This window comes from Megalops cyprinoides, chromosome 7 (genome assembly GCF_013368585.1).
Source record: "Megalops cyprinoides isolate fMegCyp1 chromosome 7, fMegCyp1.pri, whole genome shotgun sequence".
NCBI classification, from domain to species: domain Eukaryota; kingdom Metazoa; phylum Chordata; class Actinopteri; order Elopiformes; family Megalopidae; genus Megalops; species Megalops cyprinoides.
In genome coordinates, this window is record NC_050589.1 from 10,623,823 (window position 1) to 10,649,926 (window position 26,104).

Below are 26,104 nucleotides of genomic sequence, written 5' to 3' on the forward strand. Positions count from 1 at the left end.
GGAAATATTTGACGCACGTTATACAAGCAGGAGTTTCAGGGCTTTGATTGAACTTTTCTTGGCCAGCACTCCCTTTCGGAAAGCTCTGCAGGAATGTGTGCAGAACCAGGCGCTGGGCTGGCGTAGTCTCCGTTTTTGAACCTTGTGATGAATTAAAGATTTATAAAATTTCTTATATGTTCATGTTTTATTTTTTGCATGCTTCCAGTAGATTCTTCCTTTGTACATACTAATCTTTGATGAGATACAAGTTTTAGCACCACAAAACTTGAAGAGTTTAGTTTTCTGGGCTTGCTGCAAGGATTATTCATTTTTGATTCTCTTTTCTTGGCATGCATTTACTCTGAGCCTTAAAGTTTGTTTTCTTGAAAGTTGTCAGCCTCCACTGAATTACATTACTTTTGCATTTACATTTGCTTAGCAGATGCATTTATCCAGGGAGGGAAATGAACATCTTTTACATTTTATGACTCATTGACATGACACAGCCCTCCAACTGCCATGGCCTAATTGTTGCTCTAGTGTGAAAGGTACAATAAGATGTCCTTGCTGGTCTTGTGCTGAACCCCAACCCTGGAGATGCTCAGGACAGCAGTTAGGATCAGGGTTCCATGCCTCACATACACTGCCCCCTTCTACCTCCACACCACATGCACGCTAGTTTAGGGCATACATCTGCACATAAAGAGATTAAGAAGATTTTCAATCCATGGATATATCAGTCCATGACATAGTTCTATAACCTTTTACCTGTCCAGCATGTATTCCTACCTGGGCTAGCTTAGACCTGGCACAGATTTTCACCTGTGAGACATCACACCATTATGTAGACCTGCTTTTGGGCACTTCACATGTAATAATTCTAGTTATAGGAGAAAAACAATGTTTTAAATTTGAAAAACAATGCCCAGTTTCTTTGCAGTATTCTATTTATTGTACCTCAAATTCTTTGTGGTAATTACAATTATTTTGTGAAGTGTGAAGTGAATATAGGTAATGCTATCACATTAAAGACAAGTAAGTACAAAGGAATCAGCTGCTGGTTGGTCATCCTTGCCAAAATTGGAAAGCTTATTAAATGTGAAAATAGGTTCATGGCTAGAAGTTAAAGCTTAGAAGCTAAAGCAAGATAAGTTTTGCCTCATCCATTTTCACCTCACTGCCTATAATGCATTCCACCTCTCTAAGACCACAGTGATAATCTTTTGCGAACGTTATCTGTGCCGTCCCACACAAAATCTCAAAGGAACGTTGTTTTAATCAACTTCTTATCTTTGAACTGAAATAAGATGGATGGATGTGCGGTTGATGCGCTGCTTCAGAAAATTGTCTGCAAACAGATCCAGGTTCACAGCTTCAGACAGACTCCCTGCAGCACTGTGGGGTGGTTGGAGGAGGGGTTCGTCAGGCTGGGTCCACCCCGAGGCAGGGGCTAAAGGTGCAGGCTCGGCCGCCCCGAGGGGCCTCTGAGGGCGATGGCAACCCATCGCACTGCATGGCTTCCATCCCTATATGAACCCTCAGGACAATCAGATAGGAATATAAAGCCATACCGTGCAATGAGCACTAGCAAGACCAGACACATGCTTTCAATATATACCTACCAGCCATCGCTCCCACTATCTCTCTCTCTCTCTCTCTCTCTCCCCCCCTCCCTCTCTCGCGCTCTCTCTCTCACACACACACGCACGCGCACACACACACACACACTCATAATTCCACATGATCCCATCATTCAGCTAATATGAAAGCTGGAGGCTGAAGGCTGAAATTTACCTGTATGAGAATGAAATGTTTGTAAATACAGTAAAAGACATGAATTCAACATAATCATCTGGCCATATAAGCGGTAGTTAAAGTGTAGTTATTACCAAAAGTAACAGAGAGTTAAAGGCACTTTGATAGGACACTTACCCCAGTCGTACCATTTACCTCGTTTTTTCACCAACAACACTCGCAGACATAGACGTGCTGCAGATACCTGGGAAAGAATGGTGTAGGGATTAGGGCAGCTGTTAGAGTGGCTCTGTGGAACAGTGGTCATGGCCGCGAAGTAGAGTACTGACCGCAGTGTGGAGTGGTGGAGCCCCCTAGTGGAGACATATGGAAATGTATCATTTCTGGGGATCCATCAGATTGTGGAAAGAATCCAAAAAGAGGCTGGCTTGCTGCCTTTAGGGCATCATCATCATCAGCAGCAGCAGCAGCACCATCATTCAGTTGTCTTCTGAACATAATGAAACTACTATTATAATAGTATTCCATATTCAGTCTCAACCATAAATGAAAAATAACTCCATTCACTGCACACAGACCATCAGAAATGGAAAATATCTTAATCCAGTTAAGGATGAAAGCTCATGGTTCACTGGCAATGGCATACAGTGAAAACTATTAGAAGCAAGCAACATACATGGGGCCTTACTGCACTGTGTGAAGCTCATGCACCTGCCAGAGGGAGATGTGTGCTGGGCTTTGACCACCTGCTGTGAGGACAGGGTGTGATGGATTCTTGGTTTGTATTCTGCATGCTGTAACTCCAGCCACCCCTCCTACCTTAAGATGCAGCCCAGACTAAAGTCAGTCAGCGAGGGAATACCAGGCCAATGCCATGCAGACCGTAATGCAGGTACAACTCGATCTCCAGCGTGGGAGAAGCAAAATTACTAGATATATTTGGCTATTTAAAGCGTTTATAGTAATATGCTACAGTGGTACAGACAATGTTCAACAGTACCACGTTTAATACTCCGGATACACCACGCCACCACACACCCCTACAAACTAGTGAGCCACAGTAGGTTCTGAGTAAACTTAGCAACGTAAGTTATGAGAATGTTGTTAAAATGAGAAAAAATGTAAACCACATAAATTGAAAAATACTTCCTATGCATTGCATATTTACAAGCCTGTCTTCCATGTAGCCAAGCTGAATCTGAAAGAGTCAATTTTTAAAGAAATACGTCCAGCATAACAGAAAAAAACATTTAACACCCTCGTGCGAAACACACGATTATCGCTAAATTGCGAAAGTAGATTTATCGAGTGTAAACAAAACCCGTCGGTAACGGTTGCAGTGCGGTAGGTATATGCCAGACGCCTTCATTTAAATGATCTATTTCGTTCCAGACCCTGGAATCTACACACAAGATCTCAGCAGCTGGATAATTAAGATTCGAAAAACACCGAGCGGGCACCTTACATATTAAAACATATCACCGACCGTCACACCGAACCCTTCCTCGGATGGAGCCGCAGCTTCCAGCCCGTCTGCACCCGCAGGAGACTGGGAGAGCCCCCGGCCGGTCCCCACGGAGCCTCGGGGGGAGATTAAACGCGATCGGGAGAAGCGGAGTTTACAGCCAGCAGGTGGAAAGCATCTCGCCCAATCAGCGCACTCTCGGTGCGGACTCGGTTGGGGCTGACCCGCTGCGCCACGGCGCAGTGGAGCTCCGTACGGTGCGTCCCAGCTGCGCGTATTTCCATTCACTCTCTCAGACTGCGAGAAAGAGGGAGGGAGAGAACAAAAGCCAATGGTGCGGGCCAGCCAATGGGAAGGCGAGCCCGGAAAATCAAAAGGACATCATACCTGAGCACGGGACCACCTCCGTTACTGGGGCTTTTGTGCGGCCCAGAGACGCGTGTTAATAAAGGGGGATTGCAGCTGAATAGGACTTTTTTTCTCTTTCAAATACCGCCAGAAAGCACTTTCATTCTGTGTCGGAGAGGATAGAGGGCGCGTACCGTTGAACAGGGCGCGCATGTGTGTATGCGTGCGTGCCCTACGCTCTCCACATGAAGGCGGACGGAGGTTAGCTGGTTGTCCACGTGCACTGGTTTCCCTAACAACAGAAATGTGAGGTACGGTTGAGGAAACAAATGAGGCTCCTCAGATCAAAAAAAAAAAAGAAACAAAAGAAGGTCAATGTTGTAGCGTGAAATTCCCTCCCCACTCCAATACCCAACCAGGGTGTAGTTGTGAGCTGCCCATTGCTCTCTGCTCCAATACTGATCTCTGAGCAGTGCTCTGCAAGTGTACTCCCTAGATGGACTCCAAAAAAATAAGACAGGCTTTTACAATAAAGTGCAGAGCGGTTGTGCATCTCCCTCCCTCCTAAGTATTCATTTATGATCTAGTGAAAGCTGAGCAGCTTTTCCTGAGACATCTGCTGTTGTTGCTGTCTGAAATTCCCATTCAACACTTTGCTGGCTCTTTAAAAAGAAAACATGAATGCAAAGAGCTGAAGTTTACTGTACCCATTATTTCCAGCTGAGGAGACCACTCACCGTTCTGTTCCATAGTTGGGAAAAAAAGGTGACAATAGTAACTCCACCACCTGCATCTCCCACCTGTGTGCTGGAGATGTGGATTGTTTGGGTCAGAGGTCAGTCACGGGACACGACAAATTAAAAGAACAAAAAGAAAACAGAAAAACCACGCTAGTCATCTCATCTGATGAGAGAGGCCTCTATCAGAAATCCCCTCTCAGCTCTCTGACCGCTGCCCTGAAAGGGAGCCACAATGGGCAGCTGATTCATGGGGATTTGGGAGCACAAAAGCAGGCCATTCTCCCCGAGCAGAGGCCCTGTACACCCCCCACACACCCCCCCACCCCCCCGCCTCCCTCCCATTCTCTCCCTCTCAGCCAGCGGTAGCTTCCAGAACCCCTGAATCAGCAACAGTCCTGTTAACAGCGCTGGCCCCATCCACACACACACACACACACGCACGCACACACTCACACACAAACAGCACTATCGCCAATGCACAGGCCAACACGCACAGCACTACTTCCAATACAGATGCCAGCACACAGAGAACTATCACTAATATACACAATACTTCACACCAATGTATACAGCAGTACCTCAACACACTCACATCACTATCCATGCTAAGACAAACACCAACACACATGCATAACTACCCACAACACATTCACCGACACACTGACAGCACTGCACACTAACACAAACACCAACACATATGCATAAAGACCCACAACACATTCACCAATACAGGCACAGCACTGTTCCACACACTGAGCGTCCAGGACAGTGTAATGAGGGACCATCTGGAATGCATGAGTAACCAGTCCTTTTGAAGAGTGTCTGCTTTTTTAGAGTGGAATTACAATTAAGAGCAAGACCTCTTTTTCAGAGTGAAAAATGACATCAGTACAGTGAATCAATTTCACTTTGAAACTACTGTTAAAAAGATCAAAGCCAGAAATGTGTCCATCAAAAACCTACCTTCTTTGGTGAAAACTATAAATATGTTCTTATTGTTTTATCTATAATGACAATAACAAGAAAAAAAAATGCTATTAAATTATAGCTTCCTTTATGGTTACTTCATGACAAATAACTGAGAACTAAATTATTTACAACACTATTAAATATTCCTCATTCCTCAGTATGATATTGTTCTAGACTGTTGATGAGTGTCAGTGGCAAAGAGTGCTCTTATAGTGTAATTCTGGAGATTTATTTTCTCAAAACATGCATTCCTGAAGTGAATATTTATTGCACTGAAGGTGCCAGTTGCTCAGTTACTCTCTGTCTCAACTTCTATACGTCTTGTGATCACTTTGTCAGTTTTTTGGGTCACCGGGCTTGCCATGTTGACCCCCCCCCCCCCCCCCATCAAGGTGTGGCTGCTGTATCAGTGGTCAGGTTGTGATGGTGTGGGACGGTCTGTCTTTGCTTCCTCTTGAATTACCGAAGGTGTATTCTGCAATGCTGTAGTTTCCTTATACATCAGTCTCTCCCCCCCCCCCCCCTCCTCCTTCGCTCTGTTCAGCAGAGAGAGGCAGAGAGAGGCTGGGTCTCAGGCAGAACTTCAGTGGGGTGTTTATACAGTGACTCCCCCCATTTCTGCAACACTGTAAGACGGACTGCTGCTCCTACTGTGAGGTCGTCATGGCTACAGCTGGGAGACGGAATGCAGTAAACATCTTTATTTTCCCACTACCCCTCTTCACCATCACAATCATTACCCCCCCCCCCCCCCACCCCACTCCCATTCTCTCTGCCTCGCTCTCTCTCTCTGTCTCTCTATCTATCTGTCACTTTCTTACAATTCAGTTTTTCTGAGATATTGGCATGGCCACTTGTAGTTCAGTGTTGTAAAAGTGAATGTTTGAATTGATTGCCCCTGTATTTATACGCACACAACTTTCCAGGTCCTGCAGAGTGCAAGTTTGCTATACACCAGAATGACGGTACCCCTATCAGAGAGGGGGAGGGAGATGGAACAAAAACAAGCATGTTTTTTTTTTTTTTTTTTTTTACAAAGACTCTTAGGCACAGCTATCACTTCCCTTAGAACTAGATTTGGCTACCAAGTAAATTAAAAATGAAAACAATACTTGAGACCTGGGCCTGGTGGAGGTGAACCAAAATTTGTTCACTTTCTGGTAAATCATATGCACTGGGTTTGTTCATTTTAACATGTGCTCATGGCAGAAATCTGATGAAATTGCTAACCTTTTCACTGTCAGATTGTCTGTGAACTGATACTAGTTATTGCTGGCGGATGATGTATCATCCCTGTAGCATCAGTTTATGGGAAACCAGTGGTGTGAAGCTGTTCTTCGTCGTCAAATGGTGCTACACTTAGACAGAATAAACTCCTGATTAATGTGATAATGAGTGTATCTTACTCTGCAACACAAAATCTGACCTGAATCCCCTCTGCATTTAAGTTGAGGAGAATGATTATATAAATATAGCCCAGGTCAGTGGAGAGAACATGTAACGTTTTCAAATTCAGAAAGTTGTGTCCATATAGAAAGATTGAATTGAAATAGAAATATTTTGTTGATATTAATCACATTTATAGAGGAGAGGGTTGAACTGTGTCTATGACTTTAAAATAAGATGTAAAAGAAGTCTTACAGTAATCTGTAACATTTAGAGATGAGCACTGTTAATTAAAACCGCTTATGAAATGCAGGAAGGGCTGAGTACCGAGAAAATCTTTCACACACTTTGTTTTAATTTAAGATACTAAACAGGGATGTCTTTTTTTTTTCGAGGCAATAATGAATAGGCATTCAAACACCAAGGTTGGTGACTCAACATCAATGTGTCCGAGATCTGAATGGTCTTGAGCGCTTCCCCCTGCTGGTGTGTTGTTGCAGTGCACCCAGAGAGGGGAGGATCACTCAGACTGGGGAATGGAAGGCAGGTGTGTGTGTGCAGTTTTCTTTTTTTTATTCTTGACCATGGCTTCTCTGAACAGTGGCATCTCTGGAAAGCTGACATGGCTGCTTCAGCAGAGCTGCTTAATTCGGGCTGAGGGAAGATTCGACTGTCTCACACAGAGCTCCGCAGGAGCTGAAACTATTATTAATTATTAGTGGCACTTGAAATAAACAAGTTCCACTTGCAGCAAAGGGCTGGTGACGAGACTTGGAGGACCAGTGCTTGAGTTTCAAACTGCAGAAGGCAGTTTTACTGTACTAACGGAAACAGGACTACTATCATCCATGGCACATTTATAACTCATTTTCATTTTACAGCATGTACACATGTGACATGTTTACAAACGTTTCAAGGTCTTTGGTAGGCTTCAGTCAGACAGATCACTGTTTAAAGGTCCAAATATGATTGTAAAGTAAAAGAGTAAAACATCTGCCACAACATCATTAGTGTCTTCTTTAAATAAAATTAATTATAATTTACGACTTTATTCCCAAGTGATGTTATCCTCCATCGTTTCTACTTTGGACAAGTTCTACCCTCACTGTTATAGAAGAACGAAGAGAAGAAAAACAGAGAGAGAGAGAGAGAGACTGGGTCATCTGGCTGATGTGGTTCTGGGTTGTACTGTGGGGAAGGAGTGGTCACCATGGGGAACAAGCAGTTGTCATGGTAACCTGTGGAGCACGGGTCAGCAGCTCCAGGAATGTATTTACACACAGAGAAGGCCTTATAGGAAGTGCGCCCTGTTGCCACGATAACGTGGGGGGGGGGGGGGGGTGGCAGGAGTGGGCACAGGGCAGCTACCCCCCCACCTGGTGCCTACATTTACAGGTGGTGGGAGGGAGAGGTGCGAGAAAGACAAATGGAACAATGAAACAACCTGACGTTTTGAGCTGTTTTCTGCACCAGCCCCCCCCCCCCCCCCCCCCAAGCGAACGAAACGAGCAGGAAGTCTGCATCACTTCTAGACTGACAGCTAGCACCTCCCTCCCTCCCTCCTCAGAGAAAGGACATGCTTCCTCAAGCACGAAATCTAAAGTTCAGGCAAGAAATCCAGTTAGACTTTCCCCGGTGTTTTTCCACTACGATGAAAACACACCGCACATATGCACTTAACCGGATCGCAAACGCACAGAAAGGACAGGATAATGGTGTTCTGATAGCATTAGTTCCCTGCTCTCGCTCTCACTGCTATGTACCCCTCTTACCTTCAACTTACAGCTGCCAGATGGTCGCTCTGAACCTCTCTCTGACTCCCATTCTGCCTGACACTGACCTACTGTGTCTGACTGGTACCCCCAGACTATCCAATGCACTGACTGCCACACTTACCTAACACTGAACCCCAAAGTAGCCAGCACGCTAACCCTTACAGTTGCCCCTACACAAATCCCACACCCACACACTAAACCCTTGCAGTAACCAACATGCTGCACTCACACTTACCCACACACCCCTGCAGTAACAGACACACTGACCCTCACACACTTACCACCATACTAACCCCTGCAGCAACCAATACACTGACCCTGACACACTAACCCTTGCAGTAGCCAGCACGCTCACCCTCGCACACTTACCAACCCCCACACTGACCTGCATGCTTGGCCCTTAACGTTGACTCTCATACCCCCACACAGAGCTGCTGCAAACCCGGGAAAAGGCAGCCTGGGCCAGTGCCAACTGCACTTACTCCTTTAACTTCATCCCCCACCCCCTGCACCCCCCCCTCCCAACCCCAAGCAGTGGTGCGCTTGCCCCCCTCCCCACTCCCACTAGCACCAACACTCCATTATCTGTGGTCTGACCTCCGTCTCCATGGAAACCAGGTCAGGGAGTGAAGTGAACTAAATGATCAGAAGAAGTCGGGGGAGGACAACTACATTTTAATGAAGGGCAACATGTGGTTTTCTGCTTAGAGTGCCGGGATATTGACCCGGGGGATATTGGGGTCATGTCCCTGGTGGGGCGCTGCTGTTGCAGTTTTTAGCAACGTTCTTTAGCAGAAATTGCTTTCGTAAAGAAAAAAAAAAAATTCAATTCTGTACAATTTGGGTCACTGAATGTGGAAGATATCAAATGGTAAATGCCTTCTAAATTGATATGAATATTCTAAGTAAATAAAAAATAATTTCAAGGCTGGAAGTCTAAGTCTAACATGTCATTGTAAATATGGGTAAATCCACTCAGGTCAAAGAATCACAGACCGCACTAAAACGCCTCCTGAATGACCATGAAGGCCTTTTTCAGGGAGTCAGTGTGATCAAGGCGGTCTGCGATTCTTATTAAAATCACGGCGGAACTGTACGAAATTCTAAATACGACGCTCACAGGAAGAGCAGCCAATTAGGGGTTTTAATTAGTGTAAGAAACAGTTTCACGACAACCACCCACATCCATATCAATTTATCGATAATGAAAAAAGAGAAACCATTTGCGGGGGCCTTAGGTTGGCACAGTTTGCTGAGAGGCTGTGTCACAGCACTGATCTGCCTGAAAAAAGCATGATGCCTAAAAAAGACTTGCCGGTGAAAATGCATAGTGGCTTATTGAACTGAATGCGAGTATCTAGGCAATTAATTCTTTGTCCAGCTTCTGTTTGTATGCTGAACATTCAGTGATTATAATGGTTTGTGCTGACTCATAACGCAGGCACGTTTTACTGTTTATTCATAACAGTGTTTTCCACCTCTCTGTCTTCTTTTCGGTTCGAACGCTCTTGCCATCTGTTGCGCTACCCATGACTCTCCACTGTGTGTTTCTTTGCTGCCGATCTGTGCAAATGTAATAACAGATCAGAATAAGAGGCAGACATCAGCAGCATGTAAAGTACAGGAAATACAGGGGGTGCTGTCATTTTATAAAATACACGTGCCAGGTTTCCTGCATATTTGCAATCAGGCCACTGTGACGCTTACACACCTGCACTCAATCACCCCCTCTTCCCCTGTCTGCACTCCCACTACACCAGCTACACCCGCACCCCCCCTGACTGAATACCCCAAACTACCCCCTCCACACTGGCCATGCTCTCCCTCACCTGCTCTACCTCCCCAACTCTTCCACGAGCCTCCAACACCATCATTAACCCCTCAATACCTGCAGTAGCCCCCACATCTGCAGTGTATCTTTACAGTCCACCCCTGCACAGGGACCCCTGCCCAGCCTCCCATTCACATTCTCAAAGTCCACTCTGATCTTCCTCTCCCCAACCCCCACCCCCCCCCCCCCCCCCGCCCCCATGCCCACCCGAATCCAAGAAGACGAGGTTCTGCAGCCTGTCTGAGGGAGGAGCAGTGAAATGGAAAAATTTAATCGCATTAAAATTAAAAAAAAAAAAAAGCTGCGTTCTTTCATTTGTAAATTCCTGGGCCGGATTTTCCCTCTGCTGCCACAGTCTGTGTTCCAGGAGACAGACACCTCCCCCAAAAAAAAGAGGATTCAGGATCTGCCCCTGGCCTTCCCTCCGGGCCCCCCCTGAGCACCCCCAACCCCATCCCTCTTGCCCTGTTCTTCTAATTCCGTTTATCCTCTTTTTAAAAAAGGCAGAGATCAAAGCAGGTCTGCCTGGCTCCACCCCTCCTCTCGGCATTCTGCTCTCAGCTGCCAGACTGCATTGTCCCCAGTGAATGTGTCACTCTCCGACCCCCCCCCCCCCCAGCACCCTTTGTGGGACCTTTCCGGTTCCGTGCCACGTTCGACGGGCCCCATTGTCGTCCTGTTCTCCCCGCCGCCCCCCCCTTGCCCGCCTGCCACCGGGGACGAACCACCTGAAGAGTGCAGGGGATTAGTGGGGCTAGTTCAAAGGCAGGGGAGTTTTGGGGAAGGGTGGGTTGGGGTGGGGGGAGCGGGGTTTGCGGGGATGGGACTTTGTTCCCGGGCCTCGGGGAGCCGGTTTGCAGCTGTGGCCCAAATCCTCGCCCCTCCGAGGAGAAGGGTTCAGCCTGCCAACTCCACTCAGCTCTGCTCGGCTCCACAGCGCAAGACCTCTCCTCCCATCACTCACAGGAAGCTTCAGCCGGCCGTTCACAAGAAGTGGGGATGGGGGTGGGGGTGGGGGTTACCCAGCAAGGCGGGGTCTGCCAAGTGTCCCGTCCACAGCTGCCTCCCTCTCAGGCTATATTTGCTCAGTGCCTCTTTCACTCCATTACTCTCTCGCTCTGAATGGGAGAGAGACTTTTAGGGTGAGAGTAAACTTTGATCTTTTCTTCTCAGGGAGAAAAATTCTGAATGCCATCAAAAGGCCGGTTCTCCACTGGGGTCACAGGTGTGCCATACACCAAGCAAGCTATGGTACTAACTTGCTTGGTGTATGGGTATGGTACCAACTAAAAAGCACCTAACTCACATTTCTGAAGAGATATTCCTTAAGCAAGTCATGGTACTTAAGGAATATCTCTACAGAAATGTGAGTTAGGTGTTTTTTGGGGTTTCCAAAAAACAAATAACCATGATGACCCTGACGCCTAAGACCATATAAACTTCCATACTTATATGCCATCTAACATCATTTAAGTACACAGCATTTGTATTTGTCTTCTGCTTCTTCTTCATCTTATTTTCCTTTACTTTACAACATTTAAATCATTAGTCATTGCAGCAAATTCCAAAAAGCCAACATATATACACAAGGTGCAGGTACATTCTGCCATCAGTAACTGATCTGCCTTTGTTGAGTTCGCCAGCATGAATTCTCCAGTGGGGTGAGATTCTGAATGGGACATTAAAACCTGGCACTGCCACAAGAGGGCGCTGTCACACTTTGCGATCCCTCGCAATTCAAAAACAGCCCGTTGGAAAGTTGTGTTTACCAGATTAACATTAATATTTCCATTGAACTAAACTGGCAAAGTCAACAGAAATCACAAAGAAAAAGACTCAAAATAAACATATTTTCATCTTCGTTCACATCTCGCTTTCTATGTTACAGCAGCTCAATCTCCTTCACAAAAAAACACATGCATACAGCACAGTACATCTTGTCACCGTGGATCTACCTCACCTGAAAAACTCTCAGCTATAACACCAAACTCAACCCTTAGCAGACCCCCTCTTATTTTCACAAAGTTATAATTACTTTTACCCCATCTCTATCCACTCATCCAGAGACTGCAGTACTGTCATAAGGTGGTCATTTCAGACGCGCTTGTTCCCCCGCCCCGGAGTCACGTGGTGTGTCTGTCCATGACGCAGCCTCACCCGTCAGACCGCTGTGCCCCGTTGAGCCGTTTCCAAGGTGAGGAGGGCCAGGTGCACGTCCCTGCTCTCTGCTCTCACCTCGGATACCTCTGCCAGATAAGCTCATTTCCATCTGCAGCACAGAGCCTGCTCACGCACAACTCACCCCCACACTCATTTACACTAATATCCCACAATCCCCTCTGACGTGTACACTCATTCACACTCACGCTCACACATGCACGCGCATGCACAACTCACCCTCACACTCATTTACACTAATATCCCACAATCCCCTCTGACGCGTACACTCATTCACACTCACACTCACACATGCACGCGCATGCACAACTCACCCTCACACTCATTTACACTAATATCCCACAATCCCCTCTGACGCATACACTCATTCACACTTACACTCACACATGCACGCGCACACAAATGCACGTGCACACACAACTCACCCTCACACTCATTTACACTAATATACCATAATCCCCTCTGAAGCGTACACTCATTCACACTCAGACTCATACATGCACGCGCAAACAAATGCACACACACACACACAACTCACCCTCACACTCATTTACACTAATATCCCATAATCCCCTCTGATGCATACACTCATTCACACTCATGCTCACACATGCACGCACACTCACACATGCACATGCACACAAATGCACAAGCATGCACAACTCACCCTCACATTAATTTACACTAATATCGCATAATCCCCTCTGATGCATACACTCATTCACACTCACACTCAGACTCACTCACACACATATTGAACATGCGTATGTGCACATACACACTCACCCACAAATGCACGCGCACTCATAACTCGCCCTCACACATATTTACATCAATATCCTCCAATCCCATCTGACGCATACACTCATTTGCACTCACGCTCACGCACACGCACACACACACACTAATATCCCACAATCCTCTCTAACGCACACTCTCATTTACACTCACACCTTTCCTCATACACACACGCACGCATGCGCACACACAACTCATCCTCTCTACATTTACGCTAATATGCCCGAATCCGCTCTGATGCACACTCTCATTTGCACTAACAGCCACCCACATACATACATACATACATACACACACACACACACACACACACACACACACACACACACACACACACACACGTGCACACAAACATACACATACAAAACTCAGTCAGAGTCCAGTAGCCAAACTACTACAATGCTCCACATTGCTCTACTGACTGCTGCTTCATACTGCTCCACGGTGCAGTCCTGGCCTCTGCTGGCAAACCCTCGCTCCACACTGCCACCTACACGCCTGCTCAACAAGCTCCCAAAAGATAAGATATGGGCACGCACAGTTAACCTGGCTTAGCTTCAAGAAAAAAGTCTGATCTCAGGGAAACCATCTGAACGAACTCTAGATTAAATAGATCATCTGTTACAAAAACATGTTCAGAACATGCCATTGAAGCACAGCTATTTGTGCTTTTTGTGTTTTATTATGATTAAAAATATAGGTATATCTGCAGGTATGTGAGGCCCATATATGTAGGAACGCAAGGAGAAATTGTTTCAATAAACATTATTTAATATGTCTTGTTTTATGTGTTATGTAAGTATACTAAACATGTAACATTATTAACATGTAGTATTATGCAACTACAGCACATAGCAACATGCAACCAGACAGTACGTGCCAATATATCTCACTGAGATCAGACAGAAAGGGAGATGGAGAAGTTGACGGCAGTACATGAAAAACAGTGTCAGAGAGGAAAGAGTGAGAGATGGAAGGGGTCTGCAGCAGTGGAGAGAGAGAGAGAGAGTGGGGAGAGGGAGGGAAAGCAGGTGTGTGTTGTACCTGACAGCGGACTGAGCAGCAGTGGTGGATTATGGGATTACGGTGGTTCCAGTCATGTGAGCGCTGTGGTCGCTGCTGACCCTGATTACTCACAGATTACCTCGGTGAAGGTGAAGGAGCTTTACCCTGCTTCTGCTCCCTCACTCTCCCACCTGCCTCTTCCTCTCCTCAGCCGCCGAGCTCTCCCGTTCCCGATGGTCAGAGAAACTCTCCTCTCTCCCCTACCTGCGCTCCGTGTCGAACCTGAGACCACGCACACCTCGCAGCCCGGGCGCTCTGATGGTCGTCCCTGACCCAATGTGCTAATGCAGAGGTGAGTCTGATCCCGTGACCTGTGACTGTGCTTTGATCTCTCGCACCTTTGGACTGTGATCTGGAAGCCCGGAGTCTCTGTGCTGTCTCCTCTTCAAGCCGCCTCTGTCTGGAACTTCCTCTTCCTCCAGGTTAGAGAGCAAAAGCAGGCGATGACAAGGAGGGTGAGAAAACACATCCTTTTATCCTTTTAAGGCTGAGGGCAAAAATGAGAATTGAATGAGAATGTCAAATGTTTGTGCCTGGTGTCTCACTTTTGACCCTCAGAATAAAATAAACCGTAAGGTGTAACAATGACCTGACAGAGCTGATGACAAGATCAGACCCGCTGCCCGTTGGACATCACTTTTACTGTTGAAACAGTTAATGGCAATAATTCATACTACAAATAAGGTAGATCAGTACAAGCTTCATGTGAGTATGCATAGATTTCCCTCTAGCTGTGAAGACAGGTTTCTAGCTGTAAGTCAAGTTTCATCACATCTTTTTTCATCTCATCATCATTATGAACATCATATCATATTCTATTGCGAAGGAAGTCAATCTGGATAAGAGCATCTGCTAAATGCATGTAATGTAATGTAATGTAATATCAAACTATTTTATATGATCATGCAAAATTTGAGAGTTCACTGATACAATATCAAGACATATAAGAGAGATTACAATCCATTCTGTCAGAAAACCCATGAAGTGCATTGTTTATTTTCTATAAGTCATTGAACAACACTGTTCTCCTACTACAATCAGAGAGAATCCTACAGGATTTCCAGGATCACTCTTTAGAATCTCTGATTTTTATGATCTCCAGAATTGCTGTATCCCTAACCAGAAAGAAATCAGCACTCCATTGTAAAACCAGAGCAAAGAAACAATACAGTTCTGTTAGGTCTAAAAAGTTGAAGTGCTGATATGTCAAAATTAATAAATTGTGAAAGAAAAGATACCTGTATCATTTTTTCCTCACAAAAATGATTCACCAGTTGTCGAGTTCTTGTAATGTACGTTGACTGACTGACTGATGCACTTCGCCCTCTTGTGGTGGTGAGGGTGTATTGACAAACACTTCACAGAGGAGCCGTTTGGCACCTGCAGTGGACAGCACTAATGAATCTCATTAGAACAGCCATTTGTTGTTTTTAAACCTCTCATCTTTACTGACAAAATTTCAGTTTCGGGTTTTTGTTTGGTTTGAACAAAGAACTAACAAAGCTACAAAGGAATAAAATTGAAGTACAGCCGTCAAAATATGTGCACAAGAACAACATTAATAAAATAATGTTGTGAATCAAAATTATTTATTATCAACTGAAAAATTGGGCTGCTGTTATGTTATGAATTTACTTTATGGACGTAGGATGGAATAAAGCAATGATTCATAGTGCTGTTTTTCTGTAGACAGATTCTGCCCCAAGCTCTGATCTTGGCTCAGTAAGCACCTTTTGGTGGTTGTGGTGAGGATTAAGACTGGATAAGCTGCTGGCGTTGGCAGCAGGCTTATCCAGCTTTGTCTGCTAACGTATGCATCCTGTTGAATATCCAAGGTGCACTGATTGGCCAATTGGCACTGAACCTTATTACTGGTTGAGCCCTGGATGTTGTCATTTACAAAACTGAAACAGCTGCAGTGGACTAGATTATTGGTTGTCATATCAGTGCTTACTTTCTATCCTGGGACTAAAGAGCACAAGAAGATGCAGAACACATTGTCATTGAGTGCACAATTTATAGTAAATCTACCTGCCCCCTATTGTGTTATAGTATTTGCCTTTAAACTGCTGAACATTGCAACAAGAATTTAGCTAACACTCACACTGAAGGAAATAATGTAAAGGAAGAGAGAATTACACTTCTGTTCTTTTGTGCTGTAGTAGAGTGTTTGATAAATGAATTTAATGGATTCTAATGTTGACTCCTTATATGGCTTTTTGCTTATATTTATGTTATTTTAGTGGCATTTAGCAGGCACTCTTATCCAGAGCAACTCACATCAGTTACAGCTTTTTACAATGTTACTCATTTATACAGGTGGATAGTTATGGAGGCAAGCATGGAGGTTAAGTACCTGGCCAAAGGGTACAGCAGTAACCCAATGGGGAACCGAAGGGGCAACCTTTCGGTTAAGAGTCTTGCGCATTAACCACTATGCTACACTATCGCCCCGAAAGCCAGGTTACTATGTTACCTGAGTAACATTTCTTACACATGCTATCTTCTTTTAATTTTTTCTTGTTATTTTTAACCTCAATGATTAACGTCACATTGTCATTATTCACTTCTTAAGCACCAAGGCAAATTGGTATTTTAGCTTGTGTATAAAAAGCCTCAGCTGGGTGTTAAGTGCCGTGACCCGGATTCGAACCGGGGTTGCTGCGGCCACAACGCAGAGTACTAACCACTATACAATCACGGCCTGCCACGTAACAGGCTTGTGTTCAGCTATTGGCTCAATACCTCACTTGTAAGTCACTTTGTGCCACTGGATAAAAGCATCTGCCAAACGATTAAATGAAAATGTAAATGCAAATGATGAAACGCTGTGTTTCAGAGCAAAGGCGGAGTCTTGGGTGGAGGCGGATTGAGCCCCAGTGTAGCCCTATGGCGGTGAGGGAGGCTGGAGGGGGCGGAACCCTGCTGCTGTTGCTGCTGCTTTGTGACATCATCACATCCCCGGGATGGGCGGGTCCCCTGCAGACAGCGCGCGCCTCTCTCCTGCCCGGACGGCCTTTCCTGGTGCTGTGGGGCATCCCCGATGCCGCCTGCGTGGGGCGGCCTGACCCGGGCGCTTTCGGCATGGAGAGGGAGGGCCGCGTCTCCATCTTCCACGAGGACAAACTGGGGCTGTACCCCTACTATGACGCGCAGAACCAGCCGGTGGCGGGCGGCCTGCCCCAGCACACCAGCCTGGACGTGCACCTGCGGAGGACAGAGGCTGACGTTGCGGCAGCGCTGCCCTCGGCTGACTTCCAGGGCCTGGCCGTGCTGTCCTGGGAGGAGTGGGCGCCCCAGTGGGGGCGGAACCGCGGCAAGCAGGAGATCTACCAGCAGCAGTCCCGCATGCTGCTCCGAGACTTCTTCCCTGACTGGAGCCCGGAGGAGGTCGACAAGTGGGCGCAGGTGAGTCCTCTCTCTTTCGCACCCGTCTCCTCGTGCCGTTCCTCTCCTGCGCGTGGCCCTGCTGAGGAAGTCGTATCTGTTTCAGGTCGACTTTGAGGCGGCGGCCCAGTCCATTATGATGGAGACGCTGCAGGAGGTGAAGAGGCTTCGCCCCCAGGCTCTGTGGGGCGTGTCGCCGTACCCCAACTGCTACAACTCTGGCCCCGCCCAGCGGTCCGCCAACTACACGGGCCGCTGCCCCGCCGCAGAGATGGCCCTGAACGACGAGCTGCTGTGGCTATGGAAACGCTCCTCCGCCATCTACCCCGCCCTCCGATTGGACAAGCTGCTGGGCGGCACTCCGGGGGCGCGGCTGTACGCCTCCAATCAGATTCGCGAGGCGCTGAGGGTGGCCTCCCTGGCCGGCCCTGCGTTAGACCTTCCCGTTTTCCCGCTGGTCAGAAGCGCGTATACCTCCACCAACACCTACCTGTCTAAGGTGAGTGTTTGCAGAGAGGAGGCAGGGAGTGACTGTGCTGACTTTAGTAAAAACTGCAAGGCTACAAAATGGGAGTGTGTGCGACTGTCTCTGTGTCTAAAATAACATTGACAGTGCTTATGTGTGATGTGTATGTGTGTGTGGGTTTCTCTGCAGGTTGATCTGGTAAACACCATAGGGGAAAGTGCAGCCATGGGGACAGCTGGTGTCATCATCTGGGACAAGTTCTTCTCAGCTAAGACCCAGGTCTGTCTGTGTGTCTGTCTCTTTATCTAATCGAACTCTTAGATTGATGCCATGCCCAGCTACTCACCCATACAGCTGACACTCCATCACTTCAACCATTTTCTCCTAATTTTCCTAATTTCTCCTAATTGGCACTTGTGCTGAGCGCAGGCTGAGCCCTATACCCCACACAGCGCTAGCTGAGGACTAGGCCGTGACAGTAATTGCCTATGACTGGTAGTCTGGAGTGGCAGGACACAACAGGCTTTGTCCCGCTGGGGCCAGACGGGTTTCGGCTGGCCAGGTTCCCAGTATGTCCACCTCCTCACATCTTTCCAGGAAACTTTTCAGTCACTTTTCAGTCACTGACAGATAGCCAGCCCCTACAGTCAGTGCCGGCTGTCCTGGAGATGGCTATACTGTGTGCTTTTTACTGATGCTATTGCAGGAAAGGGTATCGCAGGTAGGCACACACCTTGTGCTTCCAGCGTGGATGAGGGAGGTGTAGCAGTGAACTGAGCAGGACATGGTCACATGGTAATGCCTAAAGTCAGAGAGGGAAAAGGAGGGAAACCTCACCTTCAAAAACAGAGTCGTGGCTGAACTGAATTTAGATTTATCGATGACATTGTTGCCTTAGGCTGCTTTATTGGTCACACTACCCCTCTCACTATGCCTGCTCTGTGTGTGTGTGCGTGTCTGCTCTTCAGAAGGGATGCTGGGAGCTGGCGGAGTTCGTGCGGGAGACGCTGGGCCCGTACGCGGTGAACGTGACGACGGCGGCGCGGCTCTGCAGCGCGGCGCTGTGTCAGGGGCGTGGCCGCTGCGTGCGCAGGAACCCCGAGGACCCCGCCTACCTGCACCTGTCGCCCGCCACCTTCCTGCTGCTGCCCGAGGGGCCTGACGGCCTGCAGGCCATGGGCGAGCTGGCCCCTGACGACCTGGAGGCCTGGCGCAGGGACTTCCAGTGCCAGTGGTACGAGGCCCTGGAGGGCACGGCCGCTGACGAGGAGCCGCTCTTCAGGGGGGCCAGCGGCAAGGTCATGAAGACCCCCACCATAACCGGGGAGGTTGGGACCACCATCTACAGTCCAGACTTCACAAACACGCCCCCGAGTCGGGGAGCCCTGCCCCTAGGCCCACCCCTCATCACTCTGTTACTGTCCACCCTCCCCTTCCTCACACCCGCCTGATCAGACCTCAGGAGTGCCAGGCTGGATTCGGCAAATGCCCGACGCCCCAGTCCCCTTCCTGCCTCTGCCAGAGAGCAGGCGGTCCCCCTCAGGCCCCTGGCCGCCCGTCTCTGAAAGGGTCCGAAGGGCTTCTACAATCCTCAGCATGTTTCTGGAAGGGCACGTTAGCAAAGTAGAAGAACTGAGAATGGGGGCCCCCTCACGGTTTTCGGGAACATGACTTGTACTCATGTGGACTTGAAATGACAGTCGAAATGTATTCATTCATTAAAAATGCGGTGTGTGCAGTGTACTCTACTGAGCTTGGAGTGCTGTTAGGTCAAAACATACTTGACTCAGCACTATCCTATGCATATCTTACATGAATGTTGCCCTGCCTGCGTAGAGCACACAACAGCATCTGTGATGTGCTTTTAAGGGGGCTTGTACAGTTTTCGCAAGTGTGACATTGAATTGTGTGTCAGTATTCTGTCTTTGATATATTCCTGACGTTTCTGTTAAATTATCGGCCTGTGTGTAAACGTCCAGAGAGGAGTTGACGTTACCACAGAACTCATGCTGGTCTCAGGATGTTCAAACTCCAGTGATGCCAGATTAAACCTGGAGTTTACCTGTGCTGCTCTGTGAAACCTGCTTTTGCTAAAACGAACTTGAACACAGAACACATCTGAAATGTGTCTATTTAATGCATTGTTCATGCATTCATATATTATTATGATTGAAAACCTGTTTGCAATACATCTATAAACATCACTTGCAGATGGTGGTGTCTGGTTTGTTTAAAATAACCTTCTGGTCCTCTAACACAGGTGAGAATATGCTGAAGAAAGGGCTCGAAGCTGACCCCCCCTCCCCCAACATGGGACAGACACAGCTCAATTCCAATGAGCACGATTAACCATGGAGTCACTGATAAAGACTTGGAAAGAGTTAAAAAAACATGTTCATTTAATCTTACAAGCCAAAGAGGTTAATCTTTACACCATTTTGTTCTTGTCCTTTATCCATTAGACTCCAGAAGTGCTTGTGGTCAGCTGAGTGTAGGTACCACTGGAACAGGTTTGTTCCTTAGGCATGGTGTGCTCCTCCAGAAGTTCGGTTCCACATTAATCTCGGGACCAGGGACCCCGCAGACTGCATACATGCTGATCCAGAACAATGCAGTTTGAGTGGCTTTGCATGTAGGGCGTGTGGGTGTGTAGTGGTTTCCCACGGCAGATATTTCTGCTCACTAGTGACACCAACATCCCACCTCAACAACACTACATAGTGTCATAGTTGATAAAGTACTTCAATACCTGTGATGCCACCCACTGGAAATTCACGCAACCGTGAATTAACAAAAAAGGGAGGTTGCATTTCGTTCTCTGAAACACATGCAGAGCTGATATTGATGGGAATTCTGTAGAACTGAAGTGACTGCAGCAGTCCTTGTCAATGGTTATGCTTCCATTCATGATCATGTAGAGCAGTGTTGGTGGTGGGGTGACAAAGGTAAAAAAGGAAGACTTATGCTGTCAATCAAAAATGGACAAAAAAAACAAAGTGTCTCACAGGGTGTGGAGAAATGAAAGTGTCAAACCTTGCAGCCACATTCAATACTGGGAGGCTACCAGCACATGGTATATTTAAGGAAGTCTTTATTTAAGTCTTTATCCAAAACATTCACTATTAAAATTTAAATAAATTATGCATTTTGATTATTCAGCATCTCCCATAAATTACCAGTTCCCAGTCATTAGCATTGATCTGTTACCTGAATTTGTACAGGTATATCTTTGTGTCACCCATGTTAGAATAAAAAAAAGCTATTCTTTAAGACAGGATACAGTAGCTTTTTAAGCAAGCACAGCCACATGATTGTATTGCTGTCAAGGCAAAACAGGAGCAGGACATCCTTGCAGTTTTTGTAAATTTATTGTATTATTTTAAAATATACAATTAGGACAAACTAAATAAAATGTTAGGGAAAAGAAAGGGAGCGTATTTACAGAAAGAGCGTTGATTGTACAGGGACAGTGAGTGCAGTCTTACAGAGAGCCCCTTGCCCTTTGCCTCCTCACTGATCCTGAATCTCCCAGCTGACTGTCACACAGCTGCTCCCTACAGGATGATCCACACAGAGCCTCGGCTGAGAGGGCAGTCACCTCCAAATCCCGGGGGAACACCAGCATGGTCCATTCAAGCAGATGGCACACTTAACACATGCACACACAGGTACGCACGCACGCACACACAAAAGAGATGGACACGCCCTGACGGTGTTACCGTGGCAACGCGCAGAGGTCACGCGGGGACTCGCCCCTGCGTCTGTCACCACGGCAACGCGCGGGTTACAGGGGAACGCGCCCCCCGAATCTGTCACCGCGGCAACACACCTGAGCTCTAATTGGCACGTCAAGTGTGGAGAGTGTCTGCGCCCCAGCACGGCGGCGTTCGGGGAGACAGACACCCGAGGGACACACATTGGGGAAACACGCTTCCGGGCATGACACAGAGCCGTGTTTCTGATCCAGCCTGTCTCGGCTCCTCATCATCCGACAGCCCTGCCACAGGAAGTGAAGCGCTGCACGTCACTGAGACCGGCTGCCTACGTACGCACTGAGGACCTCCCTGGCAGAGAGCGACCCTACACACATTCACACATGCGTATACTCACACACACACACATAAACACAGCCCCCCACCCCCGCCTCGCGGTTACGGAGGTGCAGTCTGGGCAGGGGGGCGTTGGTGGACGGCAGGAGTGTAGAGGCAGGAAATGGTTGCTCTCGGGCATGGCTGGGGGCGGGACAGTGCAGTCGCAGCAGGGGGGGGGAGGGGGGGGCTACTTGCAGAGTGTCTCCAGGGCGTCCAGTGTGCGCTTGATGTCTCGGATCTGCTGGGCCAGGGCGTGGATGGGCTGCATGGAGCGGTCCAGCTCCTCACAGCGGGCCATCAGCGTGTACATTCCCTGCAGAGAGACACACACACAAAGAGACACACACACAGGGAGAGAGGTCAGAGGGCACTGCCACCCGCCCCCACCCCTTGTAGCATTAAGCTCACCCTCCCACCCTCACCTTTATACTCATGTCCACCGCCTCCCCCAGGCTGTCCACCGAGTCCCTGTAGGTCTGGATGTATCCAACGCTCAGGGCTGTCATCTGCACTCAGACACAAAGGCAAAGTCAGACGCAGGGAAAAGCAGAGAACTACGCAGACAAGACAGTCAGAACTAGTCACAAAGGGAAGCAATAAGAGAGTCATAGAGAGACAGACAGGAAGAGAGCCAGCAATATGGACACAGAGTCTAATGGATACAGAGTTACACATGAAGACAGACACATTTCATCGACAGAGTTAAAGATGGACATACATATTCAGATACAGACAGATAGAGAGAGTTAGAATCAGTCACAAAGGGAGACAGACAGGAAGAGGGCCAGCAAGATGGACATTGGGTTAAACAGATACAGACACACAGAGAAATTTCATAGACACAATAAAAGATGGACATAGAAATTTACAGCCACAGACAGACACAGACAAAACAAGACAGACAAGAACTGACAGCCAATCAAGCAGAAAGAAAGCAAATATTCCAAAGCATCTCAATCTGCGGGAACAGTGTCTCCTGTCCATACCTGTCTCTAGACAGGAGACAGATATTACATTACATTATTGGCATTTAGCAGACACTCTTCTTCAGAGCAACTTACATGGGTTACAGTTTTTTACAATCCATTTTACACAGCTGAGAGTTACTGAGGTAATTGTCTGTTAAGTACCTTGCCCAAGGGTACAGCAGTAGTGTCCCAGGGAGGGACCAAACCAGCAACCTTTCGGTTACGAGTCCTGCTCCTTAACCACTATGCTACACTGCCGAGAGGAGAGGAGACGCCGTCCCCACAGATGGAGAGGAGTTGGAGAGCCGATGCAGATGTTAGGAGGCTGTGTGCAGGTGTAGGTGTGGGTGTGGGTGTGGAGTTTTGGACACTCACGTTCTGGATGGTTCCGTTGAGGCTGCGCATCATCAGCTCCACGCTCTGGGCCACGTCCTGCGTGTGCCGCTGCAGGTCCAGCAGCACGCCGGGGTCGATGGGCGGGATGTCCGCCGGCCGCCGCAGGGACCCCCGACCCCGCCCCGAGTATTCCGCTATAAGGTGGGGGGGCAGAGGGAAGCTACAGTTACTATCAGTGAAATTAATGCTCAAAAATACATTATCCTTTTTTTCTACAGAGACAAGAGAATTGGATCAAAGCAGATGGTTCACACAGCAAGGAGAGGCATTATTTCTGTGGCAACGAAGCAGACGTTGGCACCCAATCAGTTTATCTCAGAGCCACTGTCCCAGTCCTCTTGCTGAGTGCAACGAGCTGACATACTCCAAATCAACATACAACAGCCATCCATCTACCCATCCACACACAGCAGAAGGCCTCAGCTGCACTGTAGCCCAGCCCTGCCCTGCTCTGCTCTGCTGTCCCCGGCCCTGCGCCCCACGCCCCGTTCCCACTCACAGTCAGAGTCCAGGCTTGGTCTGGAGCTCATGCGGATCTTGTGCTCCAGGTTCTTGGTGATGAAGTGAGTGAGCTCCCCGTCGTGGCTGACGGTCCCCTCCAGTTCAAGGGCGCTGGAGATGGTGGCCCTGCGGCCCTCGGCCTGCCCCCCCCTCCCCCGCACGCCCCCGCACACCTGGCTGATCTCGTCCAGGCTCTTACTGTCCTGCATCCCCCGGGCGATCCTCTCCCTCTCCGGGGCGTTGCGCACGTGCACCTGCGCCATCACGTGGGGGGGGCAGGGCGGGTCCTGGCACCGGGACGGGCCCAGGGAGCCTTCCTCCTCCTGCTCTTCCTCCTCCTCCTCCTCCTCCTCTGCCTCCTCCTCGCTCGGAACAGACGCTTTCAGAGGCAGCAGGCTCCCGTTAGGGGGGCCGGACACAGTGGGGGAGTCTGTAGAAAGCTAATTGAGACACAGTGTCACACGCCTAGTGGTACACATGCATACCTACATTCACAATGCCAAGCATAGCTATGCACGCAAAAACCTTATATATCATCACCTATATCATCGGCTCATCTTGACAAGGCCCATGTAATAAGAGCACTGTCTTTACCTCAGGTGTGCCTTCAGTATCCTCCTGACTCTCGTCCTGCTCCTCCTGTTCCTGTTTGTCCTCTTCCTCCTCCTCCTCCTTTTCCTTCTCCTCCTCCTCCTTCTCCACTTCCTCCTTCCCCCTGTCCTCCTCCTTCTCTTCCTCTACCCTCAGAGCATGATCCAGAACGGCACTAATCAGGTCGTCCACTGCAGATGTATGGGGCATGTCTGTGTGAAGTGTGCCTGGGCAGGGCTCGTCTGGGTGCGTGTCCGACTGGGGCGTGTCTACACAGGGCGTGTCTGAGACGCAGGCCTGGGAGGCATTTGCGTGTCCCTCTCCCGAAGGCTGCTCCCCACAGTTCACCTCCTCCACAGGTGACCCCACAGCCAGCTCGGGCCCCTGGCGAGGAGCTATCTCCCCACATTTCAGAGGCTGCAAGGAGGGAGACAGGAGGCCCAGGGGGGACCCCTGACCGCTGGTCTCCGGGGACTCCGGCGTGTCCACCCCGTTGGCTGCTTCCTGCACATATGCACCAACGCCGGGGGAAAGGCTCATCCCTCCACCTGCTGCACAAAACATTACATCATACCTTTCTCTCCGTGACCGTCTGGCGCACAGCCCCACAGTCTTTCTCTGCCTACATAACAAATACACAAATGTCGTCATCACACCATACAACTCGCTATTTCATAAGGAGACGCAGAGCACAGACCTTAATCCCGACGCTGGCTGAGACAGTTAAGTTAGCTAGCTATGGCTAATTCCCTGGATAACACGAGTCGCCGTTCACCTAATGTTATAAATATTTAATCATATCAAATTTTGCATGTGTATATTAAGTCACTGAAAACAGTGTACTTCCCGGGCTAAATTAATAACCGACAACCATCGTTCAAGCCCGAAAACATCATTAACTCCGAGAATGCACGACAAAACTGGCTACTTAGCTAGATAGGGATCACATAGTCACTTCATTTTCATAACATGACAGCTGGCTAGAGATCTAACGTTAGCTAACGTAGTCTCTAAAGCTACAGCTCGAAGCCGAGGTGTCTGTCGACAATATTCTTCCACTTCCTTATTTTAGTCAGAGGCGCAAGAGAAACTGTCACGCAATCGGAGACCGGGGCTGCAATCGCTACACACAGCTAGCTAGCTAACAGTAGGCTATCTTACCAGGCCTCAAAATTTAAAGTTGTTTACTGTTAGTAGACTTCTAAGACTCAGTGGCCAATAATTACTAACCGTACACGAATAAACTGAGTAACTTTACGTACGTGCAGAAAGGTCAAATATATGGAGATGGCTTCCAAATTCATGTACTTTTGGTAGCTTACTAGCTACCTGGCAACGTAAACACTCACCACTGGAGAGCTTCCTGGGGATGAAGTTTTCCAAGAGACTGAGTCCGACCTCTTCAGCCTCCC

At 48.1% G+C, this 26,104-nt stretch overlaps 2 protein-coding genes and 1 non-coding gene across 3 annotated transcripts; 1 reads left to right on the forward strand and 2 right to left on the reverse strand.

The window, feature by feature from the left end:
- Positions 1-16,924: 16,924 nt before the first annotated feature.
- trnah-gug lies at positions 16,925-16,996 on the reverse strand. The gene has a single exon. It is a non-coding gene; the product is annotated as a tRNA-His (tRNA).
- A 185-nt stretch (positions 16,997-17,181) lies between these two features.
- Positions 17,182-19,450, forward strand: si:dkey-72l14.3 (Glyco_hydro_56 domain-containing protein). Its single transcript, XM_036532735.1, is given in 5 exon segments — positions 17,182-17,700; positions 17,786-18,178; positions 18,335-18,424; positions 19,114-19,416; positions 19,418-19,450. Coding segments are annotated over 5 exon segments (1,338 nt in total).
- Positions 19,451-21,569: 2,119 nt separating this feature from the next.
- Positions 21,570-25,232, reverse strand: borcs6 (BLOC-1 related complex subunit 6). Its single transcript, XM_036532736.1, has 6 exons — positions 24,952-25,232; positions 24,696-24,768; positions 24,100-24,541; positions 23,580-23,734; positions 22,659-22,742; positions 21,570-22,549 (listed from the first exon to the last, which is right to left on the reverse strand). The coding sequence occupies exons 1-6, from the start codon at positions 25,230-25,232 to the stop codon at positions 22,424-22,426; spliced, it is 1,161 nt and encodes a 386-aa protein (XP_036388629.1). The 3' UTR covers positions 21,570-22,423.
- Between the last annotated feature and the right edge of the window lie 872 nt (positions 25,233-26,104).

What these genes read in the sequence shown, in the direction of transcription:
- borcs6 (XM_036532736.1), bottom strand. Translation starts at nt 25,232, where the DNA reads ATGAGCCTTTCCCCCGGCGTTGGTGCATATGTGCAGGAAGCAGCCAAC. An exon ending in ATACTGAAGGCACACCTGAG is followed by an intron (nt 24,542 to 24,695) that starts GTAAAGACAGTG and finishes TGTCTCAATTAG; the next exon opens with CTTTCTACAGACTCCCCCAC. An exon ending in ACCAAGCCTGGACTCTGACT is followed by an intron (nt 23,735 to 24,099) that starts GTGAGTGGGAAC and finishes CCCACCTTATAG; the next exon opens with CGGAATACTCGGGGCGGGGT.